Genomic DNA, 22,556 nt, shown 5'->3' on the forward strand with positions numbered 1-22,556 from the left:
ATGAAACAGAGCCCAGGGCACCAAGGGACCTCCTGGGCAGCTTGGCCAGGCTGGGCCAAGGCTGGGGGACTGGGAGATGGACCCAACCTGGCTGTGCACGAGGCTCTCCAAATGGAGCTTTAAAGGATCCCGAGGCCCGGGCCATACTCCCAGGAGTCTGATTTCATTGGTCTAAGGAGCAACTCAGGCCAGCCCTGGAATTTTTTGGGGGGATTCTAATGGGCAGTCATGGACTTGAATACACCCTGTAAACACAGAACACTCACATTGTGGTGGTGTAGAAAGAGCGTCCACTTAGAAACTAGGAGGTCTGAATTCTAGTTTTGGATCTGGCAGTCATTTAGCTCACTCTGATCCTGTTTCCCCATCTCTAAAGTGGGATAATGATACCATCCCCCCACCTCCCAGCGGTCTTACGAGAAATAAATGAGGGGCTAGGAACTCTGAAAAGTGTAAAGTCCTCCACAATTGCAAGATGTAACAATTATAAGAGGCATTTCATGAGGATATGGGACCAGGTTGCCCTATTGCTTCAGCATGGGGTCCTTCCCACAGTGTCAGCTGGGGATGAAGTTCTTCCAGCAGGTTGCTTTTGCCTGGGTTGGCTTTGCAAACCCCTTCTTTTCAGAAGCAGCTTACTTGCCCTAATAATAATGCAAACTCTACTGAGGCTTTCTCTCCCCTCTACATCCCCCTCCTTCTTTTCCTTCAATTTTCCCTAGAAATGAGAAGTAATTGACCATCAGGGTCACACTGGCCCCACCCACCTGTGTCTACATGATCACTCCCCACTCCCCTGGGCTCTCCACCCTGTTGAGCATGACCACTCAGAAGCACAAGCTCCATCTTTTATCTACAGCAGGGACTTTCATGACATCAAATGATAAAACAAGAAGTTTTCTACAACTATACTGTACAGATCATGCACTATATTTCATTCTGGTATTGTTTTGTTTTGTTTCGTTTTAACCCATTTATACTGGAGGTTGCAAATTTTTTGTGTAAAAAATCAGATCTTGGCGATGACCTTAAGCAGTAGGATGTAAATAACTCTCACAGACTTAGTGTTCCAATAAGGGAATGCTAGGCATAAATGGGTTAATGCTGGTCAAAGCTATTAAACTGAGTTCATGATCTGCCTATGAATTACACCCAGCAATCTGAGAAACACTGGCTTACAGTGTTTCTGGAAAGAGGCCTTCCTGTTAGCTTCCAGCCAAGACCCATTAGCTAGGCTGCCGTGGTGGAGAGGCCTGATTTCTGGTTACCCATCAGCTCTCCTCTCTGTTGGGGTCTCCAGCTGTGCCCCAGCTATGTGATGGGCACAGGTGGCTGTTTTACCTGCATGAAGTAGCCTAGATGATCCTTGGGTTCCTTTCAAGTTCTAAGGCTAGTGATTCCTATAACATTTCATATGACACTCCAGTGATCCCTGGATGGACTGCCATTCCTCTCCCTTCTGTGGCCAGTTACCTTTCTATGAGTGTATCTAACAAGCAGATTTTAAAAAGGAACTTTTAGCTGGGCATGGTGGCTCATGCCTATAATCCCAGCACTTTGGGAAGCCGAGACAAGTGGATCACTTTAGCCTAGGAGTTCGAGACCAGCCTAGGCAACATGTCGAAACCCTGTCTTTACTAAAATACTAAAAATACAAAAAATTAGCCAGTCATGGTGGTGCACGCCTGTAGTCCCAGAGACTCAGGGGGCTGAGGTGGGAGGATCGCCTCAGCCCAGGAAGTCGATGTTTCTTTGAGCCATGATCATGCCACTGCACTCCAGCCTTGGTGACAGAGTAAGACCCTGTCTCAAAAAGAAAGAAAAAAAAAAAAGAAAAAGGAAGAAAAGAAAAAAGAACTTTATATTTACCAAGCCAGACCCCTGGATAAGAGACTTGCATATTTATCTTATTTAATCCCCTGGCCAATCTTGGAAATTTAGCACTTTCCTCCCATTTTGTCTTGGGTCAGAGAGGTCAAGTAACTCGTCTAGTTTGGGGTCAGGCGTCCCCTGTGTTAGGGGCTGGAGAGACAAGGGTGAGAAAGACAGGACCGCCCTTGCTGTCCCTGGACTCCAGGCTCCTGAGGCTAACGGGGGCAGGGCGCTGCAGTACAGCCTGCTGAGGGCTCCCAGTCCACCAGGCATTCTGGGCTGCCATGGGCACACCAAAAAGAGGCAGCCACCCAGCCTGGGTAGGCAGAGAAGGCTCTCAGAAGCAGCTGTCCATGCTGAGCCTGAGAGCAGCAAGCCTGCTGACAAGGAACAGGAAGAGTGGCCCAGGCAGAGGAGCAGTGTGTGGGAAGAGCAGAGCAGGGGCTTGTTGGGGGAACTGTGTGTAGTTCTGCAGGATTGGAGCATGCAGAGCAAGGGAGGTAATGGGGGGGCCAGATAGCGAAGGGCCTTGTAAAACAAAGCAAAGACTTTTCGCCTAATCCTGAGGACACTGGCAAGCCAGTGGAGGGGTTTTAAGGATGCATGAGCTGCCGAAAATGACTCAGAATGCAGGAGTGGAGGAGGAAAGCAGATGGCAGGGTGGACCAAGGTAGTGCTAGTGAGAACAGAGAGACGTGGAGAGATTTGAGGGACACCCGAAAGAGTAGGTCCACAGAATCAATGATTTGCCTGGATGGGGATGATAAGACTGAGAGAGAGGAATTGGGATGGAGCCAGGTCTCAGGCTAAGCAGCCAGGTAGACAGTGGTGCCACCACTGAGCCTGGGAACCCAGGAGGAGGAACAGAAGAGGTGATGAGTTCAGTGAAGGAGAAGTTGGACTTGAGGGACCCATGAGATAACCATGGGGGAGGGGTTTCCACCAAGCAATTGGCCTTGTGAGTCTAGAGCTCATAACAATGACCCAGGCTAGACCAACATTTTGGAAGTTCTCAGCATCAACACGGTGTGAATTACTCAGGCTGTGAGTGTGTAGAATGAGATAAAAAGAGGATCACAACCAGCATTTAAGGGACAGGAGGAAGACGAAAAAAGACTAAGGAAAGAGGGTCAGAGATGTGGCAGAAAACCAAGAGCACGGGATGCCACAGAGCCAAGGGAAACAAGGGTTTCAAGAAGGAATGAGTGCCAAGTGCCACTGAGTGATTAAGACAAGGACTGAAGAAAACACTCACAAGATTTAGCAAAGGGAAATATCAGTGACCTTGGCAGAAGCAGCCTCAGGGGAGTGTGAGCTTCTTTGGAACTGGTGCGGCCTGGCTAATTTTCATGGGTCACACATTAGGGATACTAGTTAGGGTACAGATTCAAGCCACTCTAACAGAGGTTCAAAATAATACTGGCTTCCGTGGGTAAAAGTTCATGTCTCTTAAGAGTGAGTGCAAGCATAATCTATGTAGTATCAGACACTTCTATCTGTACATATCACTTGTGTTCCCTTGCTATTGGCCAGAACTTTGTCACGTGACCTAATATAGCCGCAAGATAATCCGGAAAAGGTACCTTTTATTCAAAGTGGCCATGTACCAAGCGAGGCTGGTACTCCCAAGAAGAGTGTTGTTCATCTCATGTTCAGGCCACTGAGGGGACATTATGCAGCTGCAGCGGGACCTCTGAGGGGTGACAATGAGGGTAGTATGATAGCTACCTGTTGTTACTGGATTGATTTAGACTTCAGCTGGAAACAGGAAGTGAGTCCCTTCCTCTTTCCTCCCTCTTCCTGCCCTCCCCCACCAACAGGCTCTCCCAGTGGTAAACCTGTTTGGAAGGAATCCAACAAAGAATTCTGGGAAATGTAGTTTGCTCAGCAATGCAGAGCAGAGTTCAGAGGCAGTGGGTGTACAAGGGCACATCATCCCATTAGCACACTTTAGCCACCGTGAAGTTCCCAGAAGGCGCTTTCTCACTGTAAGTCCTGGAATCTGGGCAGAGAAAGTTATATTCCTGACCGCTTTCTGGTCCATTTTTGAGAGCTTCCTACTCCATTTTGAGGGAAATGTTTACAGAAGGGATGTTTGTAGAATTACAAATGAAAAACTTAACCAGAAGGCAACAGACACCAGGTCATGAGAGCTCACCGCTGACCCGGTTCTTTCTCTCTGGCCGACTGCAAGCAGATCTCTTTCCCCCACGAAGTTTCCTTTTCCATGTCAGCAAAATGAGGCACTGGTCTTTTGGCTCTGTCACTCTGAGGTTCTGAAAGGAAGGAGAGGAGAGGAGAAAATGTAGGAGTTCCACGGGGATTTCCATCAAGAACGATACTCAGCAAACATCTGCAGAGTACCTGACCCAGCTCAGACAGTTTATTCAATTCTTTTTTTTCCATGGACTGGGAGGAGCAGGACCAGCCCTCTGGATGCAGGATGGAAGGAAATGTCCTCCACTAAAGGACTGGCCAGCTTCCTGCTGAAGGTGCAGCTTCAACACACATACCCCACCCCGTGAGAACCTTCATGAGCTCCAGATCCTCATTTTCATTTGTTTCTGCTTCCCCAAGGACAAGTAAAGTACCATTCTCCAGAACTGCACAGTCCAATAGGCAGCCACAAGCCACATACAGCTATTTAAATGTAAGTGAATTTAAATTAAATTTTCAGCGCTTCAATTGCACTAACCCCATTTCAAGTGTTCAATAGCCACATGTAACTTGTGGCTACCATATTGGATAGCACAGATATAGAACATTTCTGTTACTGCAGAAAAGTCTACAACATAGGACTGCTCTAATGAGAGCTCTGGGATCCGAAAGCCTGAACTCCAGGGCATCCTTAAGGGGCAGAAGTAAAAGGCCTTCCCCAACCATCATGCCCCACTGTGGTCTCCTCTGCCTTCAAGTGGCCTTGTCTTCCTCATCCCCTATGGAAAGACCCCCACCTGCTGTTCACCTTGCACCCATCCCTCTCCCACCCCCAGGGCAAAAGCATTTGGTTACCCTGTGATGTCACACCTGTGCGGGTAACATCATGCACTGTGGGCATCTCTCTGTAATATGGAAGCCCCTCCCACCACAGACACCACAGATGCTGGGGTTCTGGACAGATTTCTTTGGAATACATGTATTTGCACACATGAGAGCATTGGTCCAAATACGTATATGCAGGTGCAGGCACACAAATATTTATATTAAAAAGCCTAATTCCACAAATGGCTGTAATTAAGACACAAAGCAAAACCTCATGAGGTTGTTCCCTTCAACTCACACATTTACTCTGTCATGCTCTGGCAGCAGGGGAACAAAAAATGGAAGATTTGCTTGAGTCTGCAGACAGAGGGAAATGAGGCTCAGTAAGAAGGCCACACAGCAATTCACTAGCTAATTCAAGCAAAAGCCAGATGTCCTTCCTGCTAGCCCACAGCTCTGTCCTGTCCATTCGTTTGGTATTGTGTTCATTCACTCAACAAACATATGTGAGAACCTACTGTGTGCATGCTCTGTACTGGGCCACACGGAGATTACACAGTCAATGAGACATGAATCTGGCCCTCTATGGTCTAGGAGCTAGGACATGTTGGTTGGCAACTATAGAACCAGGGATATCACAGTCATACCACCAGGGGCAGGTTCAGAGAAGTCCCGGAGAGGCTGCTTCAGATCTGAGTCCCATGCCAAGCACTGGGCTGCTCTGTGCTTCACCCAGCTCTACTTCTCCGGCCCTTCATTCCTTTTCTATCTTCAACCTGGCAAAGAATAAGCTATTCTTCATTTATTCTGGGCAGCCAGTTAATATTAACACCAGGGTTAATAGAGCTGTTTCTCCCATATGCCATCTTATCTGCTCCTCTACCTAAAATTGCTCTAAGTTCTAAAAATCCTTCTTCTCGTGGGCAGGTCACAGTGCTGCTGTGTTCCACTGAATAGAGAGAAACCACGAGAGTTGGTCATATTCATGGCTGACCAGCTACGTGCACTGAGAGTGTAGGGGTGTTGAGATAGCCCCCAGGGCAGATCCTGGAGCCTTGGCTTTTGTGTACCCAGGATGCTTTCCTGTCCCCTTCTTCTAGGGACTCTATTTCTGTTCTTTTAGATAACTCCACCCATCTCCATGCAGTCTAGTGGACCTGCCAATCAAAGGGTCCCTCCTGTATCAGTTATGAAAACATTCAACTGTAATGAACAGAAAACCCATTGAAGGGTAGTTTTAAGGAATAAAAATCAAGGTTTATTTCATTACCATAACCAGAACTCTGGAGCAGGTGGTCTGGAGCTAGCGCAGTGACAGTGATGCCATCGGTAAGGCTGGCTCCTCCTTCCCGCTCTGCCATCCTTTCCATGTTGGCTTGCCACCCCAGGTGCCAGATGGTAGCTACCCCTCCAAGGCTCACATCCATGTTACTAGTAGCAAGAAGTAGCAGGGAGAAGGTAAAAAATGTTCTCTCCCAACAGGACTTTTCCTAGGCCTCCCTAGGACTTTCTGCTGTATCTCATTGACCAGAAGAGAGTCACATGATCGTCACCACCTATAAGGGAGGGAGGGAGACAGTGTTGTGCTTTCAGTCCTCTGTACAAGAGGACAGCAAGGGGGAGGGGATTGGGATGGGTGTGAAGTGAGAATGCCTACAGTTCCTGCTGCCTCCCCATCAAGGCTGGATTAATCACAGTTTCGCATTCTCAGAGATACAGCCATTGATCTAAGGGAGGGTGCATGCCTCAGGTTGGGGAGTCGGGGGGGAAATCCCCTGGCCTTACACAAATTGGAGGGGGTGGAGTAGCCCTTTTTTGTCTTGGTTTATAAATTAGGCCTGGCAGCATGAGTCAGGGTCAAGTTAATGCAACAGAATCCAGTCCAGCTGATTTAAGCAGAAAAAGACCTATCATTGGCAATCAACTCCAACCTGGCCACCTAGCTCTCTGACACTGACGACCTGACTGGGTGACAGAATCGTGACTCCAGCATGTCATGCCACAGTCCTCAGACAGGGTCTTATGTGCTAAGGAGAGACACCTGGACACCGCAATCCTGCACCAGGTACCATCTGCACACAGCAGGCCACCTCCAGCCAGCTAATGCTGATACAACTGACGTGTTGGCAGCCAGCTGACATCACTCAGAGACTGTGGTTTCCTGCTATGGGACAGAGAATTTGCAATCTGCTGGTTTTCAAAGACCTGCCCCATTTCTCCTCCCCCATCTCATCCTGAACAACCTTCCAAGACCCTGGCCTGAATCAGGTTTCCTGTTTGGCAATAAAACTTTTTCACTCAGTGCTCAATGTTTGGTCTTTAATGGCCTCTATTTTCTCTTTAACTTGGACTGTTAAATGCACCCCCACCCCTGGGAAGCCTGAAGAAACTCTGGGGTTGAGCTCTAGGTTGAGCTCTGATATTAACTCTCAGGAGAGACACACCCACAGAACCAGGTCACTGAGGGGGTTGCTGTCTCTCTGATCAAGAAATAGCCTTTTTCAGATGCCACCATGATAAAGCCACTCCAGGAAAAACAGAACCCCTCACCTGCCAGCAAAAAAAACCAGCAGAAGCATGGGCTCCTTCTCCAATATGCTTTTGAAAATCTTGCTAAAGTGCATCTAATGTGTAGAATCTAAATCTCATCCAGATTGGTAGCTGCAAGAGAGGCTGGGAAATGTGCTTTTCAGTCTTTTAGCCTCAACGGTACAGGATAGCCCTCTAGAAGGAGGGTAGAAGAGATGCTGAGTGCCTGTCTACCACATCCTCCCTGCTGGGCTGCCAATCAGCTGCTGTCCTCTGCCACAGGGAGCATCTGCCTACCTGAAGGGAGAAGGAGGCCACTGTGCCAAGGGAAGCAGAGGCAGGGCAGCTGCCTGGTCCTGAGCCCCAGCTGCGTTCCCTGCAGCCAGGCACCTGCAGTTCTTCCCCCAAGTGTAGGAGTTTCCTCAGCTTTCTTCCCACCAGTTCAAACCAGCAATTTCCCCCTTTGCCTACTGGCTGAGTTAGGTTTACTTGCAACTGAAAAAATTTGGACTAACTGTCCCTTTACCCAAAATGATTTCCTTTTTCAATCCCTGGGGGCTGAACTGCCTTTCACAGTGACAGTAACTTTCACAGAAAAGTTCAGTCTTGGAATGCAGACACCTCCAGGAGAGAGGGTACAATAACATATTCACACCAAAGTGTAAATGAGGTACAGGGAGCCTTGCCTGAGACTGGCTTCTGCTGGAGCAGAGGGAGGGGAAAGTCTTGGCTCCTGGGAGATAGAGATGGGAACCCCACCAAACAAGATGAAGTTCCCAGAAAAAGCAACGCCATAAATCGACTTTGCTAACTTTTGCCTTCAGAGGATGGAGGCTGAACATAAGCCCTAACATGCTTTCCCTTAAAAACAAGTTTTCTGCCATTCCCGCTTACATTTCTAACAAATGCTCAGTCTCCAGTGTTGATTTAATGTTTATGTGACAGGGTCTCTGCCAGCCCAAATTCTAATATTATTCACCAAACACCCCAACATTTCACAGCAGTCCCTCAATCTGTCTCCCTCTTCTGGGTTCCAACTTCCCTTGATTCTCTTCTAAGCACCAGAGCTTGGGGCAAGAGAGTGGGAGCGAGGTTTCTACTGGCTAGAGAGTCCGAGAGAGAGTCGCTGTTTTAGAAACTTGGAACGTTCACTTCTCCCCACCCCACATATCCTCACCCTCGCCCTCCTTAATAAGGAATTTTCCTTCTCATTGGCTAAAAAATCAAAACAATAAAAGGAAAAAAATCTTATTCTGACAATGTTTTATTCCTACACAAGTTAACAGGAAGGATGCAAAAGCACTGGAGGCTGGCCGGGCAGAGGCTCACGCCTGTAACCCCAGCACTTCAGGAGGCCGAAGTGGGAGGATTGCTTGGGCCCAGGAGTTCAAGACCAGCCTGGACAATGTAGCAAGACCTCATCTCTACAAAAAATTTAAAAATTAGCCAGGCATGGTGGCACATGCCTGTGGTCCCAGGTACTCAGGAGGCTGAGACAGGAGAATTGCTTGAACCCGGGAGGTGGCTGCAGTGAGCCATGATCACACCATGGTACTCCAGCCTAGGCCACAGAGCAAGACCCGGTATCTTTTTTTTTTTTTTTGAGATAGAGTCTTGTTCTGTTACCCAGGCTAGAGTGCAGTAGTGCAATCTCAGCTCACTGCAACCTCCACCTGCTGGGTTCAAGTGATTCTCCTGCCTCAGCCTCCTGAGTAGCTGGGATTACAGGCATCTGCCACCATGCCTGGTTAATTTTTGTGTTTTTAGTAGAGATGGGTTTCACAGTGTTGCCCAGCCTGGTCTTGAACTCCTGGCCTCATGTGATCCACCCACCTCAGCCTCCTAAAGTGCTGGGATTACAGGTATGAGCCACTGTGCCCAGCTGTGAGACCCAGTCTTAAGAAAAGAAGAGAGAGAGAGAGGAGAGAGAGAGAGAGAGAGAGGGAGGGAGGGAGGGAGGGAGAGAGAGAGAGAGAGAAAAGAAAGAAAGAAAGAAAGAGAGAAAGGGAGAGAGAAAGAAATCTAAAAGAAAGCACTAGAGGTGGAATCAAGCTTCTGGCCCCAAGAATTCTAAAGTCTAGTTGTCTCCTGGGTATTCCTCTTTGACTCCTTTCCCTGAAGGCATTAAGGCCCTCTCCCCTGCACCACCCTTACCTCTCTGCTCCTGAAGTCTGCAGGCAGCAGGCTTCCCCTGCTCCTCTCTGTACCATGTCTATGGGTGCAGGCCTGGCTGCTCCTGCACCCATATGCTTTAGGTGCTTTGCTCCCGCTAGAGAAACTCCAGAGAGATTTGCCACAGCTGCCACTGTCCCCCAAAGGCAGTGGTAAAACAAGCCAGCTGGCCACAGAAGGAGCAAGCCAAGCTCCACTGGCATCTCCTCCCTGCTCTAGTTCACTCACTATACACAAAGGAGGCTTTTTATATGGGAGAAGCCTGGATTGGAAGCAGATTTGCTGGGACCACAGCAAAAAATGAAGACTGCTTGACTTTTTCCACCACGCCAAGTCATAGCCATGGAAAGCATTGCCTTGACCCCTACCCGCAAAAGGGCGCTGCACTCCCACTGCTTGTGAATTCCTTCTCTTCTAACATGTCCTCTCCATTACCGACTTCAAGGCCCAACACCAGGTGATCCAAGCCCACCTGGAGAGTCCCACAGACAGTTGCCTGGAGAGTCATCCTGATCCACAGTATATTTGTATAAAGAAGAAATAAACCTCAATGTTCCACCACTGAGATCCGGGGATTATTTATTACTACAGCTTAGCCTTGCCTATCCTGACTGATACACACCTGTTCACTTGCTGCTCTATAGCTGTTCTCATCATGGCTCCTAAGGGCTTATGCTTTCCCCTGGGAGCACAAAATCTCCCAAGGAACAAAGGCGACCATGTCTTCCCTTGGACAAGTCATCACCTTGTTGAAGATTGCTTTTCTCACTATAAGTGGAGCTTAAAATGTCAGCACATATTTCATAAAGGTTTTGTGAGAATCAAAAGAGACAAATCATGGAAACAGCTCAGTTTTTTAAAGTTTTAAATCCCTTTACTCCCCATTTCTCCATCATCAACCCCTACCCCCATCGTTTCCAGTGCCCATATTAGGGCTAGGCCACAAGCAGCTGAGAATAAAGTGACCAGCACATCACCTGTCTCAAATACTTGTACCCAGAAAATATTCAAGGGAAAACCCTCAGGCGAATCGGAGGCTGCCTATAAGGTGAGATTTCAAGGCATCTTCCCCCAACTTCATCTCTCTCCTCAGTTTCATTTTTAAACTAACCCACTCCTCACCAGCTTCTTGATGCTGAAAGTTGGTAAGACAGCCTGCTATAGGACCTTTGAAACAACAGGAAGTTCAGGTCCAGACATCTTTTGTTAGAGGTCCCCAAGACCACCTTGGATTCAACGATTCACTAGAAAGACTCACAGAAGTCAAAAAAGCTATTCTGCTTATAGTTGTAGATTACTACAGTGAAAGAATACAGATTAAAATTAACAAGGGAAAAAGGCATACAGAGCAGAATCCAGGAGAAGCCAGGTGCAAGCTTCCAGTTATCCTCTCCCAGTGGATTCATGTGGACAGTGCTTAATTCTCCCAGTAATGATGTGACAACACATGTGAATGAAGTACAGATCCTCCTCCACTGGGTTATGTCCCAATAAACCCATTGTAGAGTGCAAAACTCACAAGTTGAACCATTGTAAGTTGGGACCGGCTGTATTGCTCACTTGAGCCTTGATGTTCAGGGTTTTTATTGGTGGTTGGTCACATAGGCCTGGAGCACCTGCATGACTGATCTTAGTTTCTTATTCTCTGTCCCTCTAGGGCTCACACTGATACAATGTGGCCCAGGGCCCCAGGGGAACAAAGACAAGTGTTCATCATAAATCGCATTGTTAGCATACATTTTCTAGAGTGGTTCTAAGTTCAGCATTCAAAGATACTCTTTGAATACAAAGCAGGGTATTCTAAGGGCTTAGAGATTATTTCTGAGGCTCAGGCTGAGGGCCAGTCTTTTCTTCGGAATATGGGTGTGAGTACCTCAAGTCAGCTAAGCTAACCCTTTACTGCATACACTCGCACTCCACACAGTTCCTCGTCTGTAGGTAGCCTCTGCCTCCCCAGTTCATGCCAACAGAGGCCAGTATCCAAAGTGGACAAGAAGAGCAGTGGAAGCCACAGCTGGTCTTGACTCCCTGCCCTTCCCAGCAGAATAAGCACCAAAGTTCCCAGACCCAAAGACCCAACCTCCTTCCTGTACCCAAGGGGCTGATGCGCTCTCCAGGTGGCTTGGTGTGCCTATGGAAGCCACATTGTGCCCCATCCCTTATGCTTCATGAGTCTCCCTGGTGAGTGGGAGTGGCCCCAGCATACACCTCTGTAACCACACTGTTGACCACACTCCACTTTCACCCCTCCACGCATGTCTCATTTTCAGCTCTTTTGGGGGTTGGGGGAATTCTCTCCCCACCAATGCTACAGCCCCTAATAGTGTCCCAAAAAGTGGGCCTGGCTGTCTTTCTTTCCTGTAGCCCTCTTGCTCAAGGATCCAGGGCCAAAACGGGTCAAATGGCACTCAGGTGGCACTATACAGTGTCATACCCAAGAGTGCCTCTCCCCAGGGAACTCCAAGGTTCAATGCAAGTGCCACAAGTCATTGCAAGCTCGCAAGAAATTTCTTCTCCACCTTGTCAACTCCCTGGTGGATGGGAAGGGACGATCTCAGCCCTCCATCTTAGGGATGAGTTTCAGGGCCCAAGCACCCACTCCAAGGCCCCCTCAAGGGTTCTTGCACAACCATGTACCAGACTGCCTAGTTCTTCCAGAGCCTGTTAAGAAGCAAGTGAGCCTCCCACAGGGAAGCAAGTGAAGCAGGGTTATACGAATCCATCCCCAGAAGATGACATATGTGAAAAAATCATGTCAACGATTGAAAGCCATACAAATAGAAATGAGGAGGATTCCTGAGATTTTTGCTGACAGAAATTTTCTCTCTACAATATGACTTGAAGTATAAATAACTGGAGAGGAAGGCGATTCTGTGGTTTCCACTTATACTACAATGCAAATGACTGGTAACGGAACTCTTGTGGAGGGCTGCTTATGGCCAAGCTGAGACAGAAATAAGCCTCACTGGTACCTCGAGGCCATGGGGAGAGAGGGCTCCTGGTGAGAGGTGGGCAGGCAGTGCACAAAGGCTCACCCACATTGTGGCTTGTCAGAAGCCTGACCTGAGAGGACAGAGCGGTTAGGGTGGCTTGTTCCATCAGGAAGGGGGCTGACCAACAGGGGCCTCACCTCCCAAGTCACCTAGACAAGGCTTTGTGAGAGAGAGGCCTGCAGCCCCGGGCTGACAGGCTTTGGGAACCAGGATGCTGCCAGCAAGGTGGACCACAATTGTGCCGGGGATTCGGCTTCCAAAACTGAATGACAGTCTGGGCTCCTGAACTCCTGGGCCCTCTCATTCCCCAGTCCTGTCTTCTCTGATAGTGATGTCAGCTTGAAGCCAAGCCTGGCAAATGTGGCTCCTGGGAGCCCCCAGCTCCCACAATGAGGCCTCTTCTCTCCCCTTCTCTAAAGCCTGCCCACCCCTCAACCCCCAGGTAGCTCCTGCTCTCAGCTCTTACACTCCAGAATAAGCACTGAGAAGGGTGTCATCTGCAGCCTGTGGGGGAGGCAAGGCTGGAAGACATGGGAAGGGAGAAGGGCCACAGCAGGCAGGGCCAAATGGCCTTGGCCTAGGCCCCACCTGCCCCAGCACACGGCGTTTTGGAATAGTTTTGCTGGGGGTTCAACCACAACTGTCCTCAAACTCCTCTCCAATTAAGGAGGGGAATGGGCTTCGGAGGCTGACAGTTGAGTCACCCAGGCCTTGAGGAGGCCAGCTCTTTCCTCAGCTCCTCCTGCAGATGCTCAGTCATGGCTAAGCATGTTCCACTTTAATCCTGCATCCACATGCTTTCTGACTCAATGTTTCTGGGAAACAACATCACAAAAATCAATGTTTTAGTGTCTACTTGGTGCTAGGCTGACTTCAAGAGTCTGGTAGGTCTTTCTATTCAGATTGATCTAGATAAGGGTCCCATTAAGCAAATTCTTTAACCTCTCTGAGAATCAGTTTCAACATCTTGAAATGGGGAAACAAGCAATCTACCTTATTGCATTGTTGTGAGGATTAACTAGAATGATTATAAAGTGCCAGACATACTGTCTAGCACACACATTCAGTGACTATCACTTTCTCTTTTTGCCTCCTCTCCCACAAGTTCAACTTTTCTTATGTGAACATGACTACCAGGGTCCATCCATCCATCCACTCATCCGTCCACTCATCCATCTATCCATCCATCCATCCACTCATCCATCCATCCATCCTTCCATCTATCCATTTATCCATCCATCCATCCATCCATCTACTCATCCATCTATCCATCCATCCATCCATCCATCCATCCATCCATCCATCCATTTATCCATCCATCCATTTATCCATCCATCCATCCATCCATCCATCCATCCACTCATCCACCCATCCATCCACTCATCCATCCATTCACTCACCTATCCATCCATTCAGTAATTCATCCATGTATTTATATTTTATCATTTATTGAATACATACTATGCACAAACTGCTGCAAGTTGTCCACAGAAGTAGAAGTGGAAATACATAATCTAGAAGCAAAAATTAACTATAAAGACTATGATATAAATAACTTGGCAAAAAGTGAAAAGTGTCATAAGAGAGGTACAGGGAAAATGTCAGGAGATTAAACACCTCAGGCCTCTCTTCAAGCCTCAGTTGAAGCCAACTGCCAGGATTACACTTTATCTGATAAAACATTTCTCTTTCCCTGATGAAGACCACCAGAATGTTTGTTTCCTTTTACACAGGAAGGTGACTCAAATTCTAATTATCCTAACCCAGGAAATGACTTTGTCTTGCCTTTCATTTTACTGTATTCAGCTCTTAGTTGCTCCACTGAGGACAATCTGCAGAGCCCAGGTTTCTTCCAAGATTTTAATTGAACCTTCCATGAGGGATTCTGAAACCCACAAAATGAGCTAAATGAAGAGATGATAGATACATTACAGGAAGCCTCCTTGGGCCAGACATTCCCTACACAGTCATGTGCAGGTGAGTCAATCAGCTGAGAGCTCTTCAGTGTCAGCAGCCCACCTACGCCCCTTCAAAGACCCCACTCTCTCTCCACCTCCTGGATCCTGCCCACATTTCAAGTCACCCCAGGAAGAATCGGGGGAAAAACATCTCCCAGTAAAACTGCCTGACCAACAGTGTAGTTTGTAGCTGATGAAAGACAAAAATCTCACACCTTTTGTTGCCACAGTAAAAAACAAGGATCCATCCATATGTTCAAACACTTGACTCACAGAACTCTCTGCAGGCTGCCACTCACCCCTGCAGGAGGAATTGACCACAAGGTTCCTGCAAAGATGTTGCTGAGAAAATGCTGCCAGTTGAGTTGTTTGGTGTGGTAGATTTAGAGACAGAAGACCCAACTCTGCCACTTACCAAGTGTGTGAGTTTGGGTGAGTCCCTTTAGCTTTCTAAATCTCTGTGTAGGCAGGGCACAGTGGCTCACACCTGTACTCTCTGCACTTTGGGAGGTCAACGTAGGAGGATCACTTGAATCCAGGAGTTTGAGACCAGCCTGGCCAACATGGCAAAACCCCGTCTCTACAAAAAATACAAAAATTAGACAGGCATGGTGGCACATGCCTGTAGTCTCAGCTATTCAGGAGGCTGAGGCAGGAGAATCACACGAACCCAGGAGGCAGAGGTGGCAGTGAGTCGAGATCATGCCACTGCACTCCAGCCTGGGCAACAGAGCAAGACTCCACCTCAAAAGAAATAAAAATAGAAAAATAGGCCGGGCGCAGTGGCTTATGCCTGTAATTCCAGCACTTTGGGAGGTTGAGGCAGGTGGATTGCCTGAGGTCAGGAGTTTGAGACCAGCCTGGCTAACACGGTGAAACCCCATCTCTACTGAAAATACAAAAATTAGCCAGGCAAGGTGGTGCATGCCTGTAGTCCCAGCTACTTGGGAGGCTGAGGCAGAAGAATTGCTTGAACCCGGGAGGTGGAGGTTGCATTGAGCTGAGATCACACCACTGCACTCCAGCCTGGCGACAGAGCAAGACTCCATCTCCGAAAAAAAGGTAAAAAATGAAAAATAAAAAATTAGCTGGATGTGGTGGTGTGTGCCTGTAGTCCGAGCTACTTGGGGGGCTGACGTGGGAGGATTGCTCAGGCCTGGGAGGTCGAGGCTGCAGTGAGCCATGACTGCACCACTGCACTCCAGCCTGGATGACAGAGGAGATGGTCTCAAAATAAATAAATACATACATATATACATACATCTCTGTGTACTATCTTACTTGGCTGTGAGGACTTCACACACCTTGCCTACACAACCAGCTTGTCTGAGTGCCAGAGTGACAGTGATCGTGACTGTTCTGTGAGCCACTCCCAGGAGGTGAGAAGGCACAGTGGAAGCCAGTCCTCCTTCCTTCCATCCACTCAGTGTCCTTGAGTGAATAACTTTCCTTTTCTGAGCCTCCTTGTTTTTATCTATGAGCATTACTGGTTGTGTACAGATGAAATTAGATCATCCATGCAGAGTGTAGAGCACAAACCAAGTGTGCAATAGATTTTAGTTCCCTTCTGAGAGATGTTTGCCGTCCCCACTCAGCAGAGCCTCCCTCAGCTGAGTTCAGGAGGCAAAGGATCTGCCTGGATCCCCAAGCTCAAAACAACAGAATATTGTTAGGTGCCCACCGCCTCTGATGCCTGGGGCTGATTCTGTTGCCGAAACACCAGGGTTTCAGTCTAGGTCCTGCTGCTCACTGCACAGAAAGCTGATCTCTGAGACAAGGAACATTGCTAGGGAAGAAGGCTTTATTTGGGTGCTGCAGCCAAGGAAATGGGAGATCAGTCTCAAATTCATCTGCTGGACCAGCTGAATTTAGGAGTTCATATGGCAGGGAAGAATTGTAACTACATGTGGGAAAACAGGAATTAGGGAGAGGTAAGGAAAAGGAGTTGGTCAAACAACAGATGGTTGCTTAGGCAATCATGATGCGTGAGGGGTCTGGTGTCTCATTGCCCTGATGTGGTGATCTGGTAAGTTTCAGTTCCTAATAACATCTGCCAGGCCTGAGGGTCAGTTTCCTGAGGAAGGAACTCAGATAAGACAAATGTAAATTTCAACCTTTCAGAGCAGGAGGCTCCATTTCTACGTTTATCCAAAAAACAAACAAAAAAACAGTAAACATCAGTTCTACAGGACAATTGGGCCAGTTTCAGTTCCCACTTAGAAAGCCATCCAGGCTCAGCAGCTTCTGGGTCCTTGGAAATGATTTTCCAAAACCTTTCTCATTTCACTACACCATCAGTTGCAAATTGTGCTCCAATTCAGCAATCTGTTACAAGAGATTAAAATCATTTCCCCACTTCTGGCCTTAGGTGAGCAAAGGGACTTAGCTCTTCATACCTTAGTACAAGGAGATCCTCTTTTTCCCAGGACCATTGAGAGCTCCTGCAGTGCCTTAGCATGAAGTAGAATGAGGCACTCCTCTGAGCAGACAAACCACACACACCCTGGCATGTAGCAGCTTGCAGGCTGGAATGCAGTTCCACTGGGCTACACGCTGGCTGCCCTCTTCAAAGCACAGGGCACATTAACTCCCGACTCCCCATCCCACCTCCCCTCCTCATCACCACTGCCGTCATCATTGTGGCAGCAACTGACATTGGTTGAGGATTTGCTGGGAGCCGGACACTGTGCTCAGCTTTCCTCGTGCCTTCTCTCCTAGAATCCTCACAAGTCTTCTATAAAGAAATGTGCAGATGGCTGAGTGTGGTGGCTCATACCTGTAACCCCAGCACTTTGGGAGGCTGAGATGGGTGGATCACTTGAGGTCAGGAGTTCAAGACCAGCCTGGCCAACATGGTGAAACCCCATCTCTACTAAAAATACAAAAATTAGCCAGGTGTGGTGGCATGTGCCCTATAGTCCCGGCTACTCGGGAAGCTGAGGCAGGAGAATCGCTTGAATCAGGAGGCAAAGGTTGCAGTGAGCCGAGATCATGCCATTGCCCTCCAGCCTGGGCAACAGAGTGAGACTCCACCTCAAAAAAATATATATGTGCAGACATGAGCTGTTTTCCTCAGACTGTCAACCCTTCACTTTTTTGGAGGGGGATATTTTATTTTATTGTTTTTGTTTGTTTTGAGACAGGGTCTCACTCTGTCACCCAGGCTGGAGTGCAGTGGCATGATCACAGCTCACTGCAGCCTCAAATTTCTGGGCTCAGGTGATCCTCCTACCTCAGCCTCCCGAGTAGCTGGGACTACAGGTACACACCACCACACCCCATTAATTTTTGCATTTTTTGTAGAGGGTTTCACTACGTTGCCTGGGCTGTTCTTGAGCTCTTGGGCTCAAGTGATCTTCCTGCCTCAGTCTCCCAAAGTTCTGGGATTACAGGTGTGAGCCACCGTGCCCAGCCTGGAGGGGGGTATTGTTAAAGAAAAAATTATTCATGACACTTGTTATGGATAGTAAGGCAGACTACACAAGGGGAGCCATGGTCAGAGGAACAAGCTGCACTGCAGTGTGGTCTTGCAGTTGTGGGGAGAGATTGCACTCGATTCTGACTTCAGCATGGGCAAGTGGGGATTTGCAGCCATGGAGCAGGGTGGAGGTCAATGAATGGAAAATAACTGAGAGGAAACATCGGGGAGAGGGGAATCCTGTTAGACCAACCCAACAGGACTCTTGCTGAAGGCAGATCAGGCTGATAAGATGTAGACAGTGGTCAGATACCAAGGCTGGGGGCGTTTCCCTGCCCTGACTTGGCAGGATTCTTGCTCAAACTGAATTCTGCAAGGACATAGGCTGGGCCTGGTCAGGAAGGTCTCAGACGAGCCTCATTAAAGTTTTGGTCAAAGGAGAGTATCTGTCCCCACTTCCTCTTGGTTCGGGTAGAGTTGCCCTGGCGGTCTCTGCCTCCGGTCCAGGTGTCAGAATCCTTCTGGGATCTAAGGTGGCCCCTGAAGACAGCGGCCTTCTTTCCCTCTGAGAAAATACCATAAGGGCCAGGCGCAGTGGCTCATGCCTGTAATCCCAGCACTTTGAAAGGCCAAGGGGGGCAGATCATCTGAGGTCAGGAGTTTGAGACCATCCTGGCCAACATGGCGAAACCCCGTCTCTACTAAAAGTACAAAAATTAGCCAGGCATGGTGGCAGGTGCCTGTAATCCCAGCTACTCAGGAGGCTGAGGCAGGAGAATTATTTGAACCCGGGAGGCAGAGGCTGCAGTGAGCCAAGATCGCACCACTGCACTCCAGCTGAGGCTACAGAGCAAGACTCTGTCCCAAAAAAAAAAAAAAAAAAATTAGCCGGACGTGGTGGTGTGTGCCTGTAATCCCAGCTACTTGGGAGGCTGAGGCAGGAGAATCACGTGAACTCAGGAGGCGGAGGTTGCAGTGAGCTGAGATCGTGCCACTGCACTCCAGCCCGGGCGACAGTGTGAGACTCCATCTCAAAAAAAAAAAAAAAAAAGAAAAGAAAAAGAAAATACTATAAGGATCTGACCCTGTTGCTGTCAGTGGCCATGTCCCCTGTCACATGAAGGAACCGAAAGACAAAGATGACACTCAGGATGAGAGAGGAAGCGAGGGAGGACGAGGCCGCATGCCCCCCTCCAGTTTTAGAACCCAGCTGGGCCTGGGATCAGCACCCCTAACCTCAGATGGTTCTTAGGGTAGAAGGTGGTATGGGTTGCATTTCTCTCACCTGAAAGCAAAAGAGTTCTGATTATTAGTAGATAGGTAAATTACATCGATTTGATTGTTACCCTCCTTCTACAAATGAGGTTAAAGGTCTGAGGTGCAGAGGCAGAGTAGGGACCCTTGGGTGAATTTATTTCATTCTACTTGAGCACCCATGCTGGATGCCGTACACATAGAACAGCACAGAAGTGGTTATTTTTCTCTTTGAAGCAACAACCTATGAAAGAGACGTAGTCGCATGTTACTGATAGAACCTCACTTCAATAAAACCCACGCGTGCAAGGCTACATTTATGGTCTGCATGAGCCCACAAAACAATTAGACTTGCCTTCAACAGTGGTGTCTTTGATGCATTTGGAATCTGAGTAGTTCACAGAACATGAGGCCCATTAGGAGATGATTGTCATGGGTTTTCATTCTGGCTCAATCAGTGCCTGAACCATCCAGGGACCCTTTGGTAACAGGCAACAGAAACTGCACTTAGAGTATTTCTGGTATACAAAATTTGTCTGGTGTTTGTCTCCATTTCCTAGCACAGAGCTCCTAAAACCCTGAGAATTTCCTGAATGATGGAAGTGTATTTTCTTATTTATAATGAGCCCCTTTCAACTATACTTGAGTTTATGCTAATGAGGTGACCCTAGATAGCTTCAAGACAGGGTTTGATAGCCAGAAGAACTAACCCTGTGTGTAGAGGGTTGGAATTTTTCAGCCCCACCCTCCAATCTCAAGAGAGAACAACCTCCTTGGCTCCTCCCATCTCAGCCTCCCAGGTAGCTGAGACCACAGGTTTGCATCACCATGACTGGTTAATTTTTTTTCTTTTTTGTCAAGATCGGGTCTTGCTATGTTGGCTAGCCTGGTCTCAAACTCCTGACCTCAAGCAATCCTCCTGCCTTAGCCTCCCAAAGTTCTGGGATTACACGTGGGAGCCACCACACCTAACCTGGAGTTTGAGTTCAATCACTAATGGCCAGTGATTTCATCAATCATGCCTACTTAATGGAATCTAAAAAAAAAAAAAAATCCTAAACAAAGAGCTTCAGGGAGCTTACAGGTTGCTGAGCATGTCAAGGTGCTGGGAGGGTGATGCATCCCAAGAAGACATGGTAGCTCTGAGCCACCCCTACTCCCACCCCCATACCTTGCCCTATGCAACTCTTCCATTTGGCTGTTTCTGAGTTTTAGCCTTTATAATAAACCAATAATAGTAAGTAAAGTGCTTTCCTGAGTTCGGTGAGTTGTTCTAGCAAATTATCAAACATGAGGAGGGCTGGTGGGAACCCCCAAATTTATAGTCAATTGGGCAGAAATGTAGGTAGCCTGGGCACCTTCTTTGCAGCTGATGTCTGAAGTGGGGACAGTCTTGTGGGACCAAGCCCTTAACCTGTGCCGTCTGGATAGTTATTGTCAGGATTGGGTTGCATTGTTGGATACCCAGTTGGTGTAGGAGAATAAGAGAGCAGCTTAAGCCAAAAAGGAACTGGTTGGCTTGGTGACCTAGAGACTCCCTGACGTAGCCCAAGGACTCCAATAATGTGCTCAGCTCACTTTTGCTCCACCATGCCCCTTTCCCCATTAACATGGAATGGTTCGTCTATGTTGATCTCATTCTTCCCCACTGCTGATAGGCTCTCTGGGATGGCTGGGTGGGGTACACAAAGATGAGAAGAGGTAGAGGTGGGGTATGCCCACAGACAGCTATAGCAGCATACAAGCTCAATAATCATGGAGGAAGGAGAGCTTCTTGTTCCCAGAATCTAAAGCTGATGACATGGCTTGGGGTCATTGGTCCACTTCTGTGGCCAGGACAACGGGCCATGTGATTGGTAGCAGCAGCAACCAGCAAAGACAGGAAGGGACTGGGGAACAAACAAGACATCAGGTATCTCCTCACTGTCAAAGCAGATTTGAGTTTGTGGAAGACTTAGTGGTGGTCATCCAGTCCAGCTGCCAGAGACACTCAGGATGGGGCACACAACTGCTCACCCCTCCTTTCCTGGCAATGGCCACCTCACACTACCTGTGTGGCCTTGGGTCGGTGGTTTCCTCACATTTAAATCAAGGGTTTGAACTTGATACAGTTGTTTGAAGCCCCTCCCAGCTCGGATCATCCAAGGACTGTCACAGCTACATGAGATGAAGACTGCTTGGGGAAGGGGCCCTGCCATGGCTTGAGCCTCAACCTGTGCAGGAGCTGGTGCTCTGGCTGTTGAAGCACGGCTGGCCAGAGGCAGGGGGAAGGGCTGAAGCCAGGACAAGAGGAGAGCAGGCCAGAGCCACTGATCAGGACGCAGCTGGGCAGGGGCATAAATGGAAGATCGAATTGCTCACAGTGAGTGGCCCAGGCCTGAAGAACCGATGTCAGCATATTTGAAGTGGTGAGGGTGCTGTCACAGAACTCAGCCCTCGGGCTGCCTGTATCACTGGGGTGAATAGGGGGACAGGGTGGCAGAGATCTGGAAGCTCCAGGAGAGGGACCAGGGAGAGGAAAACCTGTATGTGGAATAGAAGCAACTCAGCTTCAGGCCAGGAGGTTGTGCCTCTCCTCACTTAGCTACTGGGCTTCCAGGGCCCAGGTGGGATATACAAGAGAATATAAAGCCAATGAATTGCCAAGTCCCCAAGGCTCCCGGGAAATGGTGCCCTCTCTGAACCATCACCTGAAACCTCTGGTGACCACAGAATCTGGGCAGGAGTCACCATGGGACTAGCTCCAGGGGAGATTGTGATGCTGGGCTTACCAAGTACCCAAAAATATGCAGGTAGAGTGCTCACGAACCCAGGAGAGACTCGAAGGAAGGGCTGCCTTTGAACCCCAGGAGAGGCCAGTTGAGGACAAACAGGAGTCTCCTTCATAGAAGGAGGAACCCAAACAAAGATGTGGATGGAGTCCAAGCAGGTTGGAGAGAGAATGTCATTAAAAGAGCCATAGATGTCTACTGAGGAAAGTCAGAAGAAAGCGGTACTGGCCTCAGAAAGCCCCATGAGATGACCCTGGGGCCTCTGTCAGCAAGCTTCTCGGAAGGAAGGAGTTTGGCCAATGACTGCGATGGAAGTCCTGAGCCGGCCATTCCTTCCCTGGCGTTGCTCTCAGTGAGGGGTCCTGGAAGCACAATTTCTTCCCTGAAGGGAGCAGAGTACTTACAGTGCTGCCCTTTAGAAATATGACACAACTCCTAGAAAAAAAGAAAGGGCTCTCTCCTCCAGCTCATTTATGTTCTGGCTTGTTGGTTCTCACGCCAAGGGAGAAACTGGTGGGAGCAGAGGAGAGAAAAGGATTCTCTTAGTAAGTATTACGGTCTGCCGAAAGTCTATAAACAAGGTACCAACTCAGTAATTACCACTTAG

At 48.4% G+C, this 22,556-nt stretch overlaps 1 protein-coding gene across 2 annotated transcripts in view; it reads right to left on the reverse strand.

Moving 5' to 3' along the window:
• The window catches only part of MSH2 (mutS homolog 2), a 306,776-nt gene that overhangs the window by 197,432 nt on the left and 86,788 nt on the right, over positions 1-22,556 (reverse strand). For both annotated transcript variants that reach the window (XM_054548211.2, XM_054548212.2), the window contains exon 16: positions 4,031-4,148. In XM_054548211.2, coding sequence (XP_054404186.1) covers positions 4,031-4,148 — 118 coding nt within the window. The remainder of the gene's footprint in view (positions 1-4,030; positions 4,149-22,556) is intronic.

The sequence above is a fragment of the Pongo abelii genome, chromosome 12, assembly GCF_028885655.2.
Source record: "Pongo abelii isolate AG06213 chromosome 12, NHGRI_mPonAbe1-v2.0_pri, whole genome shotgun sequence".
NCBI lineage: Eukaryota > Metazoa > Chordata > Mammalia > Primates > Hominidae > Pongo > Pongo abelii.